At 36.1% G+C, this 19195-nt stretch overlaps 1 protein-coding gene across 1 annotated transcript in view; it reads right to left on the bottom strand.

Moving 5' to 3' along the window:
- Positions 1–19195, bottom strand: part of LOC5570162 (neuronal PAS domain-containing protein 4) — a 201156-nt gene that overhangs the window by 121090 nt on the left and 60871 nt on the right. Inside the window, exon 3 of the mRNA XM_021850707.1 lies at positions 4658–4839. Within this exon, the coding sequence (XP_021706399.1) occupies positions 4658–4839 (182 nt within the window). The remainder of the gene's footprint in view (positions 1–4657; positions 4840–19195) is intronic.

The following is a 19195-nucleotide window of genomic DNA, read 5'->3' as shown; positions in this document are numbered from 1 at the left end:
GAATTTTATGACGAGATTTCATCTAACATTAGGGGTATTCACTAAATCCTGCGTAAAATGAAATCCTGCGTGACTTTAAGAAACTTTAACTATAAGAAACATTTCAAATGAAATATTCCATTTCTGCTTCTATGCAATGTCAAATCAAAGAAATATAACTGTCATCAAAAATTTGTTGTTCGAACTCAAAATTGCTGTTTACCGACGGAGGATAATTCGTGAAAACTGATGTTTATCATGATTCAATTAACCTTCATGCATTCATTACCTATTAGTTCAAATAACCTGAATCAGGCCTAGGAAACAGCTGTAAATGAAGGACAGTGCACTGTTTATTGTCACTCAGGATATTTTTGTGCACATATGGTGATTGTGTAAATTGATTGTGTGATTGAGATGTCCATGATATTTATATAACTTGGGAAATTAATGGTTTGCAGAATGGAAAACGTGGAGATATTTATTGGGGATCATTATTAGGAGATACATGACAAAACTAAATAGCTGAAATTCCTATCTCACATGCTACAAGGATCAAGGTACCCGGTTCAACAACCTTGACTGCCAATTCGGAAATCACGTTGAATAAATAGGAATGAGCAACATGCGTTTTTTTTATATGCCAGTGTACACTTCAATATGCCTAGCATCTTGTATTTAAACCTCTTTTCTTTAGAATTTCCTGCAGTCTTTGGGAGGTCAGCCTTTTCCATAACAGTTTTCGGAATATGGCATTATTTGGAATATGTTTGGAATCCCCATAGTGACATACAGTCATCACCAGAGCATTCTACGATTGATTTTTAACATACTGAAAGATTTCATTGATTATGTACGTAATTTCATAACACATTTCAGATAACCAATTTACCATAACTTACGCAGTGGTTTACGCTATTAGGTGAATACCCTTATTAGGAGTATTCACTTAAAGTCGCGTAATACATGATTCTGCGTAACTTCAGCCATGAAACTTTTCAAATGAAATATTCCTCATTGGATTCGCTGGAATGTCAAATGAGATAATTGTGATCTAGTTGTCCACAGGTCTAACCACCGCATCGCGTTGGCAACGTCAATAATTTGTGCCAAAATCTGTTTTTCCAGCTCGAAATGTTGATCAATTTTTGGAGTTATTGAGGCTGAATTTGGCACTTTCATAACGTCATATGCATTGATAATATTGATAGTGGTTAATCCTTCAACTGAGGCAAATGGTTGGCGCATCAGCATTTTACTTAACGAAAGCCATGTTTGATGATTAAAGATTCCATATAAGACTGCTTCTACCAGGTAACCTGCAGCTGATTCCGATTCATGTGATAGAAAGATAGCTCAGACGTGCCTAACTTTAAATTTAAATCTAAAACGGTTTAAAACCATTGAAGTCAGTTTATTAATTGTCTCCACCAAATTTTGTAAAGTAAAAAGGCCAAACGATGCCCCGAGATGGACCAACCACGGGCTGAAAGTCTCATACATTCAGGCTTGATAGAAACTCCTCTGCGAGGCAAAGAGGAGGCGATTTTGCCATTTTTCTGAGGAGAAAAAACTGAACTCAAAATTTTCAACACAGATCCTCAAGCGATTCGAGTGAGAGTGCGAAAAAATGCGAGGATTTTTTCAGGTACTCTCTCTCTCTCTTGTTGCGATGTTCATCTTTACTCACACTTCAAAACAACTCTTGAGTCGGCCGCCCGAACAAACAGTCCTCGGGGAGTTGTGAGAGCACCCTTTTTTGATGGAATTTTACTCTGTTGTGTTTCGTGCTGCATCTTCCTCGCTCATGTTATTGTTGCCTCTCTGCTTACCTTTTTTCGCTCCTTCGCAAAAAGGCAAAGGCAGCACGCTGCTCTAGAGTATTTCACCGAATTCTAATGATGTTGAGATTAATCAAGCCTGCAGACATTAGGTTCATAATTAAAGTCATCACTCAGAAGAAATTCCACGTTTCAGACGTCACTGAACCTAGGTTAGCTATCTTAAATTAAGTCGTGCATTCAGATCTAAATAAAGCTCTCTTTGGTCTGTGAATTTGTAAGTGTTTTGCAGCATAAAGTTCTGGTTTCCAGTGCAAACTCGTCTTGCTTCCGCCTTTTCCGTATCCGTTCCATGAAAACAAATTATTGACAATTGTCAGCTTACCAAAGGGTTCTTGGATGCGATAAGCGTTAAATTTGGCAATCCGGAATGTTTCATTTGAATTTTTTCGCAATGTCATGAAATATTTAGTTAATCATTTAAGCATCATTTACGCAGTGTTTTACGCGTGTAAAGTGAATCCCCCTATTATGTTTGTTGCTGACTGCATGAAATATTGTACTGAGGGTATACTGTCCCTACTCACATAACAGTCCCATCTTCTATGGAATTTCCTATGTAAATGGGACTGCTATGCGAGTATGAGCAGTACAGTTATTAAACGTATTTGTTTTTACAAAGAATCAGTTCAAATAACTGCCGAACACATGGCGTTGAGCTCGAATTAATATGTGAGTGAACTAGCTAAGACAAATCGAAATGTTTCATAGTTAAAGTTTATGTTTGTAATGTAGGATTAATCGGAGAATTTAATTGTACCGGTCAATAATCCTAAGAACATTGGTTTTTTTTCCAAATGTTCGGCCGACAATGTTCATGTCATCCACGAAGCAAACAATTTGACTGGATCTTGTAAAAATCGTACCCCGACAACACATTTTCTAGACTTCACGTGGCGGATATGCTATGAAAACTCCATAGACGCTACTAAAAACTTCAGAAAGAATGTCCAATAGATTTCATTGGTATATTTATTGAAAACTTCCTTGAAAAACTTATTGAGTATTTTTTCGGCTGTATTATAGCTAGCAGGTAAAGATAGAAAAAATGTTTGATATTTTTGACCATCCGAAATATCAAAACTCATATCGTTTTCCCATGATTTTTACGTAAAAGTAAATTATTCCATTCAATTCCGCAATCTCAACGCATGAGTAGCAACCTCTGAAGCTAACTACCAGTAGCTTTGTAGCAACGCGTTGTTTGTAGTATGTTCGAAAGGTGTAGAAAGAGAAATGACACAAACATTTTCCACTCGTGTTCCACCGAGAATGTAGTAAACTCAACTTTACTACATTTTATTCATACGGTCCAAGGTCTTAATGTTCACCATCATTTTCATTTTGATTTATTTTAGCTTTGATTTATCGTAAAATGCGAGGTTTCAGAACCTAATAAGCATATAAAAATATTTTTCAATGTGTTGCCAAAATCAGGAAGAAATTGTTGCCAAAAACGGGTGTTGCTAAAATCGGGAAGGCACTGTATAACCATGAATCCAATTAATCTTTTTTAGTTTGAGTCATCATTTCTAACCGAAAGCTTTTTTACTCACCCATAGAGCATATGTGGCTTTGAGTATTATTTGCTCTAAGTGTAAGTTCTAATTGAGAGTACTATCTAGTATTACTCCTAGATATTTAAAATTCGAGGAATATTGTAAAGTACATCCGTTTATAGTCAAATTTTTTAAAAGTTATCTTCCTTCTGCGAGTAAACGGCACCGAAACTGTTTTTGATGGATTAATGTTCAACCCTTCATTTTAACACCACTGCCAAGTTCAGTTCAATGCTGACTGCATTCTGTCTGTGATTACATTACCAAACTTTCCACAAACTATAAGTACTACATCATCTGCAACCCCAATAACTTCGAAGCCTTTTTCTACTAGTTTAATAAGGAGATCATCGACAACAAGCGACCATAACCACAATACACCTCCTTGAGGACATCCCTCATTGTTTTTTTTTTATTGTTATTGAAGATTCTTCCAGTTCACCAGATACTTCTCTATTATTCAACATTTTCATAATCCAAATTATGATACAACGATCAAATTGCCTTTTCACCATACAATGTTCAATAGATTTATAGGACGGTCCTTCAATACCCAGAAATGCCATAAGAGCTATTCCTTTTCTGTGAAGCGTGGATTCTATTCTTGTAACCAGTTCATTAAGAGCTGTGACTGTAGATTTATTGGGTTGATACGCAAGTTTATGGGGCCTCCCTTAGCCGAGTGGCTAGAGTTCGCGGCTACAAAGCAAAGCCATGCTGGAGGTGTCTGGGTTCGATTGCCGGTCGGTCCAAGATCTTTTTGTAATTGAAATTTCCTTGATTTCCCTGGGCATAGAGTATCATCGATATACGAATACATAAATGGCAATTTTGGCAAAGAAAGCTCTCAGTTAATAAATGTGGAAGTGCTCATAAGGACACATAAGCTGAGAATCAGACCCTGTCCCTGTGAGGACGAAATACCAAAGAGAAGAAGAAAAAAGAAAAAAAAAACACCTTAGAGTTTCTAACAAATTCGCTCGCATAAGTAGCAATAGTTAAGCATAAGTAGCAACAAGCAGACAAATCGTTAACAATCCCGTTTCCGATAATTGATTTTACACTGACTAAAACAAGCAGCGAGAGATTAACGCTCTTCAACTTAAATACTGCTGGCTAACCCTATCCTAGAGCATCATCCACAAGGCAGTATTCGACAGAGTACTTCCCTCCCATGTCACGGCCCGATCTAATAAACCGATATCGATAAACCGAACAACGCTGCCAAACAACAGCAACACCTCTCTTTCTCTACAGCACAAAATCTTCTTCTCTTACCTTGCTGAAAGTAATTAGCCTTCCGCACGTAGACACAAACCAGTGCCATCAGCTGCAGTTGGGATAATCGCTGCCTGGTGGACTGCGGCAGCGGCAACAGATCCCGCAGGTTGGCGATCTCCGAGTTGATCAGATCGCGCCGCAGCTTGGAGGCTCCTTTGGTTGATTTGTTGGCGTCGAATCTGGAATAAAGAGGGGAAATATGAAAAAAAGTTTAGAAGAATTTGTATTGAAGAATCTTGAAAAGATCAGTATGAGACTAGAAAGAGGTACAATTTCATATCGCTTTTTAACCAGGTCAGTACAAAATTGATTTTTGTGGTACATCCAAAATTATTAATGAATTTATTCGACATTTGTTCCAATAATTCAACATTGGATATTCTATGAAATCCATCAGAAGTATACCAGGAAGGAAGCATCAGAATCATTTTCAAAATTTTATTTTGAACCCTCAGAAGAGATTTTTGTTTGGTATTACATCAACTTTGATTGGTCTGATGGAGCTCAAGATTTCCTGTTTAAATCCTCTAAATTGGGAAATGCTGACAACGATATTCAACGAATAGTCAGAAGTGACCTATCAAGAGATTTTTCCCTAGACCCAAGTCCAAAAGCGATGATCACAGTTTATGTTCGCAACGGATCCAACTGAAAGCTTAAAAGGGATCAAATGGTATGGAAGTAGCACTTAGAAGTTTTGCTTTATGACTTAAGGTAGTTCTAAAACCTCAATTAGAAGAGTACTATGCACACAAAAGGTGCATGTGATTGAACATTTAAACTTCACCGAATCGATCATTGCTTTTAAAAGCCCCCTCACCTGTAACATTGTTGCAATGCAAGTTGAAATGCCACGGAGAATGATATCGGATAATAATCGTAGAAAAACTGCAGGAACCCCCCGGAGCGTTCTGACAAACCAAATACCGCTCGATGGCAAGAAATGAGAAGCGGATCAAATGGCCAAAAGAAGACGACGCATCCCAAAAGCGTCAAAACGATATATTGGTTCAAAAGCTTGGCGTAGGCAACAACAAAGCCGGCGAAGAGATCGATCTTTCCTCGAGAGCCCCACGGGGAAGGTCAACTCCAGCGCTATAGGATCATGGATCATCTAATGGCCAATGATCGTTGCACACGGCAAGTCAAATCCGAATCCCAAAGTCGAAAAGTAAACAATCCGTCAAGAAGAATGATGCGATGCGGTGATATCTCATAGCTCTACAGAGATACACATAATAGTCATCGCTTGAACGCGGGAAAGGATGGCGAGGGGATGAGGATGAGAAATCCCAAATACCAATATTGAGCACTCGAGGATTAATATAGAGATCTCTGAAGGCTGAAGCGGGTCCGAAAAAAAGAAATTCCTCCGAAGAGATGACGCGGACGGACGGTGGGCCAATCAGAAGGTGCGGGTCATTCCGTCTCCCGAGCGAGCGAGCGAGTGGTGGTGATCAATGATCGTTGTCCAAATAGAGATCATTCATCAGTGAATTACCTTGTCGTTGTTATTGTTATTGTTGTTGTTGCATACTCTTCTAGAGTGATGATTCGGGTCAGGGGTTTCCAAATCGTTCACATTGCACTATGGTCCAGGAATCAGTTTTACTCGGAAAGATGCATTTTGAGCTTTAGAATGGAACATTTGACAAAAATGGTCTTCTACAAAGTTGTTTGTATTAGTTAGGCCCTTTGTTTGGTGTTATTGAAAATTAGGGTGGACCATGTTTTCACAGAAATTGTCTAACTAACTTTCTTATTTGTAGAAATTATATTATACATGCTTCAGCAAATTTGTAGACTATTCAATTTCAAGCTAAAAAAAAGTTTTTTGGTATCTCTTAAATTAACCGATTTAGAGCTATTTCCCTACGGTGACATAGGGTGGTCCGAACAAAACTGGTTTTCTGGCTCTAGAGTTTTCAATTCAACTTTTTCATCAAAGTAGTCTATGGAACACTTTTAGAGCTTTGAGTTACAAAAATAACACATCTGTAATTTTTTCTAAATAATATTCATTTGTATTTTGTCTTTTGAATGCCATCAAAAGATATTTTCTATGTTTGCCCCAATCTAAGATATTCACAACCAAAATAGGCATGTTTTTGAGAGAAAAACAACAATTACTCCCAAACGGAAGGAGATAGCGAGTTTCTTCACTCACCAAATAACGCATTTTTCAAAGCTCTAAAAGTGTTCCATAGACTACTTTGATGAGAAATTTGAATTGAAAACTCTAGAGCCAGAAAACCAGTTTTGTTCGAACCACCCTATGTCACCGTAGAAAAAAAGCTCAAAATCGGTCAATTTAAGAGACACAAAAACTTTTTATTTTGGGCTTGAAAGTGAATGGTCTACAACTTTGCTGAAGCATGTATAATATAATTTCTACAAATAAAAAAGTTAGTTATGCCATGTCTGAGCAATTCCACCGAACATGACGAATTTTTTTTAAATTTAATTTTTGTATTTTTTGAATCGCCTGAAAATTTGCATTCAGATTCTTTATGACCAAAAATGCCATTATGCATTTTCCGACCGCCATTTTGAACCTCGCCTTATTGAGAAGGACGTATCGAAAAATGCAAAGCAAATCTTAAAAAAACTGTAACTTGAAAACGGTTTGTCCGATCGATTTGAGATCTTCTACAAAGTTGTAGGTATTGCTTAGGACTATATGGAGAAAAAAAAAAAGGTATGCACGGTAAAAAAAATATAAACAAAATTTTCAAATGAAAATTTGAAGTTCATTGTTCTTAAAAACCGCAAAATTGATGTTTTTAATTTTTGGATATGTTTTGCAGCATATTGTTTGTAATTTCTTGCACAATGCCTCAAAACGGAAAATTTTTGGATAAAAAATAAATTATTTAAAAAAATAAATAAAACGAATTTATGTAAAACGATATTTTTGGTGCGTTTTTTTGAGTACAGAAAAATAACTATATATTTTTATATATGAAAAAATTCTATCGAAAAATACTCAAGTAAAATTTAGCTGAGATGCATCACTTCCGAGATATACACGGTAAATCTAAACGTGGCATTAAAAATGTGATTCTATCACAACGGTGTACCTTTGGTCCCCTGGGCTAAGCCCGGATAATGGGTAAAGCCCTCTCATCGCGGCAAGATCGTACAACCATGGAGAAAGAGTTTTTTTGTTATTATTATTTTTTTTTGTTTTTTTTATATATATACTGCAATTTTGTTTCTTAATTATATCAACTACTTTCTTGTTATCGTCACAGCTCGAAAATTGTCTAACTTCAATTTGTGTTTCAGAGATAGGGATAAACGAGTGATATTTCTGAGTGCCTTGGACTGTTTTTGCACTTGAAAATAGTTGGTTAAGTTCTTGTTCAATGATATCATATTCCTCAGTAGTTGAATAACAAAAGAAGATTTGTGTAAGCTGCTCTTCTTTCAGATTTTGAGCCCAATCATATAGTTTCTTAGCATTTTTTATCGGATGTTCACGTTCTTTGGCAAGACTGGCTCTGGTAGCCATACGGTCTGAAAGTGCATAATGGCATATGCATGGAAAGTGCATAATGCATAATGAGCAATTCCACCGAACATGACGAATTTTTTTTTAATTTAATTTTTGTATTTTTAGAATCGCCTGAAAATTTGCATACAGATTCTTTATGACCAAAAATGCCATTATGCATTTTCCGACCGCCATTTTGAACCTCGCCTTATTTTTGAGAAGGACGTATCGGAAAATGCATAGCAAATCTTAAAAAAACTGTAACTCGAAAACGGTTTGTTCGATCGATTTGAGATCTTCTACAAAGTTGTAGGTATTGCTTAGGACTATATGGAGAAAAATATGCACGGTAAAAAAGTTACAGATTATTTTTTATTTCAAAAACAAAATTTTAAAATCGATTTTCTCCAGAAATGCAGTTTTGATTTTTTTTTATTTTTGGATATGTTTTAGGGGATAACTTATGTGATTTATTGCACAATGTTTCAAAATGGAAGAATTATGGACAAAAAAGTTATGATTTTTTAAAAAATTACAGATTTTGAAAAAAAAATCGAAATAGAGGAAAACAATATTTTTTATGTAATTATTTGAAAGTACAGAAAAATTGCAATCGAAAAGTACCAAAGTAAATTTTTTCTAGGTTGCATCAATTTCGAGATATACTCATATTTATATAAAACTAGTGGTCCCGGCAAACTTCGTCTTGCCATCAAGTAGGCTGTTGAAAACCGCTACGAATCGTCCCATATTAAATGACAGTTCCGTTCACTCTCATTTTTCCGACATTCCTGGTGAATGTCATGGAACTTTTATACACACAAACTCGTCGGAACACATGACGAACAAAATGGAGAAAGAATCATCCAAATCCGCTGACCCGTTCGTAAGCCATTTCGTGACATACAAACACCATTCCATTTTTATTTATGTAGATGAAAAAGATTTTCAAAAGTAAAATAGGCCCTTTTCAAACATATTTCGTGTTTCTCCATTCCAGAAATATTTTATTTTGGCGATTCAAAAAATACAAAAATAATCGGGTTTGCGAAACGGCGTGGAACCGCTCATCTATGAAAACATGCACCACCCTAAATTTCAATAACACCAAACAAAGGGCCTTACTAATACAAACAACTTTGTAGAAGTCCATTTTCGTCTAATGTTTTATTCTAAAGCTCAAAATGCATCTTTCCGCGTAAAACTGATTCCTGGACCACTGGGCGTTGCATGGTAGTCCCTTGTCTAGTGTGGTGCTTCATTCAAAGGGCAAATCGTCCACTGGAAGCATTAACGTGTTGGTGTCTTTTTAAAAAGTAAAAGAGCAGCGTTCAAAAGAATGTTGGTAGGTATTAATCTGAGAAAGGAGTTTTTTTTCAGTGCAATCTCAAACTTGAGAACCCCTGGTTCGCACGAGCGCTGAGGACCGAGGACCGTCTTCTCGTCCCTCCACTTCGGCACGCGGGCTGGACGTCGAGGTGAGGTCCGAAAATGAAATATTAACAAAACAGAAATTATGACAATAACAAATAACTGTTGGCCAATCAGATTGACAGTCGGACGATTTCTAGACTACGATAAGAGCCGGGCCGAAAATCTATTGAAATGTTTATATTGCACGGGCCACGAGGAAGACCCCGAAAGGGAAGGGACGGTGACTTTCGAAGGATCGCGTTGCTCATTAATGCATGTCTGTCCCATATGGATTTTTGAATTATCATTATTTTTTCGTTGCAACATTCATGGTTCAATATACTCTTTACCGCCCATATTGGAATCTATGTAGAGAGACGAATTGCACATGTAAAAATGCTCAATTGGCAAAGGAAGCTCTTAGTGTTTAACTGTGGAAGTGTTCATTAGGACATGCTTTGTCGCAGTTGCGATGTAATACCAGAGAGAAAAATAGAAGAAAAAGACTACGCATATAAAAATTAACACATTTTGTTTGAAAGTCTCCATATGAACCTCAATACCAACAGCAAAACTTGAATTATGTTCAAGTCCATTTTCAAATCAAGAGCACAAATAATTGCTGCTAAATCAATATGACTTGCGGAAATGTACTAGAACATTTGAGGAAGTAGGAAGACTTTAAACTTTGAGCGTCATTTTCTTAACAACTATTTTTTCTATATGGGACAGCAATGCTTTTACGGACATCGCGACTCGAGGAGAAGATCATCTTTCAATTCGGATTCCCATAAGCTCACAGTCAGTGCGACCTGCCCGAGCTAGTGGATAGATTTTTTGGCGGTTTCTCCTTGACCGATTAATCGCCCGCCGACCGAGAGTCTCCATGGACTGCCATTGAGACTCTTGTCGAGATAACCATATAATAACAACTCGACATGACGAAAAACATTTCTGCGTCTGCGTGATGAGTGATGATAGGGGGGGCTTTGAAAATGCCCATCGAAAACAAATGTTCTATGGCACGGGTACAAGCTTAAGAACTGTGACGAACTAAATTCGTAAGATTCAAACATCCTTTTAGCTCATCTGGATATTGAGATATCCGTTTAGGCCAATTTTCAATCGTTATCTAGAAAAAGGAGTGGCATGGGGGTTTGTCTCACTCAAGGATTGTTAGACCAACTAACCGCATTTACTTCAAAATATATTTTAAATTAATTGATCTACTAGTCTCCGAGTTGCGGCCATTTAAAAATTTCTAGGATCGTCTCGGGATTTTAAGGGTTAAAGAGACACATGAGTTTGCGTTTTCCAAGGCAGTTCGTTACAGTCCTTACGTACGAAATTTAAACCGGACCCCGAGTGGAGTTCGGAGGTTAGAGATTCTATTCGGTTCAGTTGATGAATCTGGAGCAGATAATAATTGAGAAACGGGTTTGGTGGCGTGAGAAGTGATAAGTGAATGGTCAAACATCGCAACGTTTTTTTTTTGTAGCGATCGCACACCGTGTGTGGCGTTCACTTGACCCTACTGATTAATGCGAGACTTTTTCTGGTACAATGCCTAGGCTTATTCTGTATTCCAAGCTGCTACGTCAGTTTATTGTCAATAAAATAGACACGTAAAGTTTGACTGTCTAATGTCGGCGTGGCGCTGAACGGATAATGATCGTAAATCAGCAAATTATGATTACCATCCATAGTTTGATTTGAAACATTCCCATTGATTATGATGCATTCAACGTCGTGGAAGAACAATCGATCGACCGCCCAGAAGTTTTGGTCATACAAAGAGAATGCCTCTTTTTCTATTCAATGTCTAATGGTTAATGTTACTATTGATTGACGAATCCGTGTTCGCACGTGCTCAGGGACCCTGAATTTTATTTCATTCAAATTCAATAAGGTTCTCATCTACTGCTTTAATTATGTATGTTGTTTAAAGAAATGTTGAGCAATAGAACAGTACTTGTCATCTTAGTTTGGACTTGTGCCACCGATTTTTCGTTGAACCAGAAACCTGGAGGAAATTACCAGAGCCCCACTCAGTGCCGTCGGTGCCAAAAGTGGGGTCATGGTACAAAAAATTATCGCATGGATGCTAAATGCATGATTTGCGGAGGTTCTTCTCACGCTAGGGACGTCTGTCCGTAGATACCGATAAGTTCATATGCACCAATTACGGAGGCAATCATAAGTCAAATTTTTGGGCTTGCCCTTCGCCGATATCGTAGCAGGTAATTTGAACTCCTCCCCTTTTCATACTACGAGCAACTGTTCTACATGTTTCAAATCAAATAAAAAAAAAACGCTGCTGCCACAGGCAACTTCTCCGCTTCTTCGTCAACCGAAAATTCTATAGGAAAATCATCAGATTATGTATCCACTTCAAGTCATATGTCTGCCTCTTTTATATTTTTTTTCTTACTGAACAATTGAATCGAATGATTGACGCAATGTTCAAAGCCACCACTATGACTGAAGCAGTCTAAGTAGGTGTAAAATTTACTAATCAAATTGTTATTGGATTGCGTTTTTCTAATGGATCCAATAAATAATAATTTAAATTTTTTAAATTGGAATGCTCGTTCCTTGAATGGTGAAGAGGACGAGCTGTTCAATTTTCTTACAGCTAATAACGTGCATATAGCAGTTAATACTGCAACATATTTAAAACCTGGATCCAAACTCAAAAGAGATCCTAACTTTTTTGTTTATCGTAATGATCGACTTGATGGGGCATGTGGGAGAGTTGCAATCAATCAAACTTCGAATATTTTTGTCATTAGAAGTTTTTGAAACTTTTGGTGTTTCTGTTGAAGCACATTTTGGTAAATATATATCATAGCTGCCTATTTGCCTTTTCAATGCTCCAAACTGACTTGCGAAAATTGACTCGCAATAAGTCAAATTTTTTTGTTTCAACGGTAGAATTTTATTTGCTGAGTGCTATTCAGGATATCTCTGAATTCAATACCTTGATAGCCCTACATGTTTTTCCTCTTCTAGAAATCCATCTACGATTGACTTGGTCTTAACCGACTCTAGTCATTTTTAAAGCCAATAAGTTACTCATGCTGATTTTGATTCTGATCATGTCCCTGTTACATTTCAAAAATCCCATGAAGCGATTCTCAATCCTCTCAGCTCCACTATCAATTATTTTCGAGCTGACTGTAATACATATGAAACATATTTTGGCTCTAATCTTGATGTTAACATTTCTTTACAAACAAAACTTGATGATGACAATGCTCTTGAAACTTTAACAAATACCATTGTTGAATCCAGGGCCATTCCAATTCCAAAATTTGTATCTGTGATTACAGCCGATGATCTTAAACTCCTGATCCGTCTTAAAAACGTGTGGAAAAGGCAATTTCAACGCACTTGCTATCCTGCTATGAAAAATATAGGGCAGGAATTGCAAAAAGACATTAAAAAAACTATTTTCACAATAAGGAAACAAACATTTTGAAAATAAAATTTTCAATTGGACACTGGCTCAAAGCAAATTCCGGCATTGAAACAGGAAAACAAATTATTACTAGTCCAATTGAAAATCAAGTTACTCAGGACTTCGAGAATATTCTCAATCAAGAGAACGTTTTCGAAAATTCCTGGGAGACTGATTTGGAAGAAGTGAGAACCATTATCAAAAATTTAAAAATATGAGCATAGACTCTGCACAAAACTTCCTTGAAAAAAAAAATTTTTCGGCTGCACCGCTATCAAACGCCAGTTAACTAGCATAAAACATGTTTGGACAAGGAATTAGAACATAAGATTGCCATTTTTTATGAATGGTGTTTTTGCATGTCCAAAAATTATAAACTTTGCAGGAAAACAGCAACAAATACAACAGGCACGAAAAATAGACCATTTCTCAGGCAAGCAAATTTGTTTAGAGTCTTGATCACTATTTGAATGCTAGTTTTTTGGTAAAGGTCCCTAAAGTATCTATTTTAATAAAAAATGTCTTTTAAGTCTCTTTTTTAATTTGCTGCAGTTAATCCTGGTTCAACATTCTATAGGCTAAAAAAACCCACAGAAACTATTATGTTTTGGTCCCAAAAATCCTCGAGCTTCCACAAAAGTTTATTCTAGAGTTTTTGGAAAAAAAATCGTTTTATCATTTTCCCACGAAACCCTACAATGATCCCTAAGCCAATTTTTTTATTTACTCCAGGCATTTTCCTAAGATTTTTTTTTAAAGTTTCAGACTCTCAGGAATTGTTATAAACTTTCCTTAGAATTTCTGGATAAATTTAACCTAGGATTCCTCATAAAGTTCCTCCAGAAATTTCTCCAGTATTCCATTAAAATATTTTTGTTGCGGTTCAAACATTTCTCTTATGAATTTTTAAATAAAATTGCCTAATCTCCATGGATTCTTCAAATCTTGATTAAAAATATTGAGTTTCGGTTCGAATTTCTTCATGTATTTTCTTCAGAACGTCTTGTAGGACATTATTTAGAGACTCTAATGGTTTTTTTCAGTTATCTTAGCAATTTATCAAGAATGAATTATCAACAATTTGGGGAGCTTTCCTTAGCCAAGTGGTTAGAGTCCGCGGCTACAAAGCAAAGCCATGCTGAAGGAGTCTGGGTTCGATTCCCGTTCGGTTCAGGATCTTTTCGTAGTGGAAAGTTCCTTGACTTCTCTGGGCATAGAGTACAATCGTACCTGCCACACGATATATGAATGCAAAAATGGCAAATTTGTCAAATAAAGCTCTCATTTAATATCTGTGGAAGTGCTTATAAGAACATTTAAGCTGAGATGTAGGTTCTGTCTCAGTGAGGAAGTAATACCAATAACAAGAAGAAGAAGTGCTCAAAACATCATAAAGCTGAGAAACAGGCTTTGTCCCCGTTGTAACGTAACACCAGAAAGAAGAAGATGAATAATTAGTAGTCAAATGTATGATTTCCCAACGAAGTCAACTGAGTTAGTTTTATTGACATCGATCTAAGAAGTCGATACTACTTCCAGTATATAAACTAGTTTTAAAGACAACACAATTGAGCCACAACTGATTTCCATTTCCGCGCAATTTGACGTATTTTAGTGAAATATTTCAACAAAATCCTATTGAGTATTGAGAATATGAGTGTGTTCGAAATTAGAGACAGAACGGTATTTGATATCGAATTTTCTTATGTATAACCATTTTTTCTTCATTTACTAACCGTTTTCAAATCATTTTTAATCTCGACATTAGCCCCATGTCGTTTTCAAATTCATATTATTAAGCATCCATTTATTACTTAACACTAAAATTGTAGATTTTCGACTCCTCCTCTCGCCTTCGTAGCGGTTTTTGTATGGAAAGTTTTTAAAATCTTGAATGAGTCATAACGCTTGAGCTTACCTCCTTCCCCCTTCCGAGCGTTACCTAATTTGTGGACGACACCCCAATAGTATCAATCTAAATCAAAGCTAAACCTTTATTGTATCTAAGCTGAGGGTCGTTCATAAATGACATCACGCTCTTAAGTAGAGGGACGTATTGAATGGACGCTTCTTGGAGTCATATATAATTATACGGGATCAGTTTATATGTAAGCACGGTAAAACATGACGAACAATATTATGTTCTAAATAGGCTGACAAAATCGGGTCAAAAAGCTGACAAAATCAGGGGTAGACAAAATCGGGGGCAGACAAAATCGGGGGCAGACAAAATCGGGGGCTGACAAAATCAGGTCTGCACTGTATGTAGATTCACTACATAAATTTGAATACGCAGAAACAGTATGTTTTAGTAGAAAGATACATGTTTCAACTTTATTTTACTTAAAACAAAAAAAAAACGCAAAAATAGGTTTCAACATGATTGCCAATAAAAAATAAATAAAAGAAACTTAGTTGAAGAAGTGCACATGTGTAGCATAAAATAAAAAAAAATGGTGACAGCAAAAATTTCTTTTACAGAAAAAACTGGCAGAACTAGAATTTTTTATTACACTTTAATTTTTTATTTAACTTTATAGAATTACGAATAATCCTAGTTGGGTTAACTAACTTTGAAAACTTTGCTTGAAAATCAATATTTAAAGCAATTTTCAAGATAAACATAAGTAGTTACTTTAGATTACACTCAAAATGTCTTGTGAGCATGAGCATGAGCATGATTGACCGCCCGCAGTTGCTACTCCGTTATTGCAAGAACAGCTGTACTTACACAGGGAACCAACAGATGGTACTCAGGATCAGTATCATCTTCAATGTGTAAGTACTAGTGCTCTCATTACTATAACAAACAATACCGGCGCCGGCTGTGTCCGAATGCAGGTCAATTTGGGAATATGAGGGAAATGTTGACGTGTTACTTGCTTTGTGGAAGCCGAGGAGTCCTCTGCACTTCCACAAGATAACTTTGGGAGTTTGGACATGGGAAAGGATTCGTTTTAGTAAACGATAAATATATAATTTTAAATGAATACGTGAACATGTACACGGATGATCGATACCGGCAGATATTATGCGAACTGGCCACGATCCGAATTCCGTCACTCATCCACAAAGAAGCATGCAACCAATTCAACGGATCAAACACTACTCGATTACACTAAAAATGTCTTACGCTTAAAATGTAAGAAACATTCTTATTATTCAAGCCTTTTGCCTGTGACTGCCTGTAAATCAAAACTAGAAATTAATCTTTAGTCATTTTTAGTGAAAAATGAGTGTAATCTAAATGTTTGGTTTCCACACAAATATATTCAATGGACTTACACAAGCCAATTTATGTAGATCAATTACATGTCTTCGCTGTTAATTTTGATTTACCTTCCGTAGTTTTTTCAGTAAATAAATAGAAATAAAGAGTGTAATCAAAAATTTTGATTTCCTCTTAAACATATGCATAAGGGGCCTCGTGGCCGTGCGGTTAGTGCTGTCAGACATTTAAGCGCATCATGTCATTAGGCGTGGGTTCGATTCCCGCCATTGAAACTTTTCGTCAGGAATGTTTCTCCGCTGTGCTACTGGGGCATGCTTGTCCGTTGTCTAGTGTTAAGTTACAGTCTGTTGAGCTAAATGGCTGAAGACGGTGTCCGTGTCTTTTTTTTTATAAACCAAGTGTTAATTAAGCGGGGAGGTGGGGTCTGGCAAACCTAAATTTAAAAAATTTTGTACGGACAAAGCATCACAAAAAATGACCGCGTGGTTAATGGATAAGTTATTTTTTTTTTTTTTTTGTAGAAAAAAGGACTGCATGTAATAGCTTTATGTTTGAAAATATGTATATCAAATTTTTCAGTGATATTATGCCGTTTTTTCAGCATAAATAAAAATTTTCAAATTCCGTGAGCATATTTGAGCAGATATAAAATGTTTGGATTTCACTTTATATTTCTTTTATTGAACAACCTACCTGAAACCCTAAATTTTCATGCCTGTGAAACAATGTTCAAAGCAATGACAGGTATTATCTTTTACAAAGAAAATGGTAAAAACCTCTTGTTTTAGAACCTGTTTGCCCGTAATTCCGAAATTACACGTTAATCTAAATTGAAAGCATTTCTTCGACAAAAGATCCAGAAAAATCTCCACAGTCTAACTCTTATAATGAATAAATCCACTTAGTGAAAAGGCTTTAATTTTTCAAGTAATTGAGCTAAAGGCACTTCTTAGCTTTATCTGGTACGCCTTTTGGTAAAAATTGAACAATGCAATGTCATTGAAAGCAATGAAATACGGTATTTGTTGATAGTTTTCAAACTTTAATAAACATGTTTGCCAGGAGAAACATTTTTTTCGATTAAACTCAAAGTTTGCTTTACTTAAAACCCAATTTTGCAAACCTGTTTGCCCATGAATCAAACTATAACCCGATGACATGTATTTTTTTCGACATGTATTAAATTGTGGAACTACGAAAACCTTTCTTTCAAACCTGTTTGCAGTGATGCATTTCGAATTGAACGTGATCCAAAACTGAATGAAGCAAGTTCAAATTTTGCACGAGAACGCAGTAGACAGTGAACTCACGAGCCAGAGCCTGCCACTGCTCTCGAACGCCCCGTTCATATCGAAATGCACTTAAAGCATAGATTTAAGTAATCACTTGTAAAATATTTCTTGAATCAGTAATAAAGTCAATTCAATCAAAAATAAATATATTAGGCCTTACTGTGATCACCTAATGAAAAACTTTGGCACGGTAAGATGCCGTGAAATCTGTCAGAACAATCTGCGTTCAAAATGTTGATCACTAGAGTTCAAATTTTTGAACCGAACAATGAGCAAACCTACTTGATCATCGTACCAATATTTGAACAGGAACGAAAACTGAACGCGTTCAAATGCATCACTAACTGTTTGAAATTATACCAAATATAAAGGGAAGCAGGCCGTTAGGCTGAATACCATTAGACCGAATGCCGTTAGGCCAAGAGGGTCATTAGGCCGAAATAACTATTTTCAACATTCATCAGTAATTTTTTCCTTCTTTCAAACAATGGCTATTCTTTCTAGTTGTTACAGCGGATACTGTGGGCTCCTAGGTAATGCAAATTATCCTGATCGAACAACTATCGATCTATTGAAACTATCGGTCATTTTCGGCCTAACGACCTATTTGGCCTAATGACCTTTTCGACTTAGCGGCATTCGGTCTAACGGGATAGAACCGTTTTTTTCTACATGTGTTTAATTATGGAACTACAAAAACCTCTCTTTTAAACCTATTTGCCTATACAGTCGACTCTCCACAACTCGATATTCTATAACTTGATATACTCTGTAACTCGATGGATTTTGAAGTCCCTTCAAATTTCCATACAGCATGCTCTCCATATTTCTGTAACTCGATGTTTCCACTAGTCGATGTCACGTTATATGTAAATTTACCTCCATAACTCGATATCTATTTTAAAATCCTTCGTATTTGATGAAACTTGGACCAATTATTATTTGGAAGTGATTAAAAACTTGCAAGTTGTAATGAAAGTTGAAAAACATGAAAAACAAAAAAAAATGTTGGTGAGACTAACGTGATTTTTCGAGCATTTCGAAAAAAGTTTTCAAATAATAGTTTTTAGAATACTATCAACAAAATATTACATATTGCTTTCTTACAGGAGTGATCATATATGTATTGGAAATTCAGAAATTTGTTCCTTCAATTTTGGGATTGTTTGTATCGGTATATTCTATAACTCGATAATTCTATAAGTCGATTGTCCCTTGAATATCGAGTTTTGGAGAGTCGACTGTATATACTAACAAGGTAAAAAAACTAGGATTTTTTGAAGTTTTTAATCAATATAAGTTTATAGTGTAATCTCGAATTTCTATTACCTGAGAGAGAGGAGGCAGCACACTGACAGCTGGTTTGTTTTCTAGCCTTCTTTGACTTATTTTTTCAATTCTTGGGTAGTGCACAACGGTCAGATGAAATTATTTTGGTCAGAATCATATTTACTTCATGTTGTTCACTATGAAAAAGGATATGAATACAAAAAATCAATAGCAGTTCGCCAACACACAACTATATTTAGGTATTCTACTTCTAAAATGTGAAATCATCAAAAAAACACCTAGAAATTTTAATTACGTTTTCTTGAATTCTGACGCTTTTTCACGTTCACGAATTTATTGGTTTTCCAGTGAC

This window comes from Aedes aegypti, chromosome 3, assembly GCF_002204515.2.
Source record: "Aedes aegypti strain LVP_AGWG chromosome 3, AaegL5.0 Primary Assembly, whole genome shotgun sequence".
Lineage (NCBI taxonomy): Eukaryota > Metazoa > Arthropoda > Insecta > Diptera > Culicidae > Aedes > Aedes aegypti.
The sequence above is the reverse complement of the archived record's forward strand: the minus strand, read 5'-3'. Positions and strand labels throughout refer to the sequence as shown.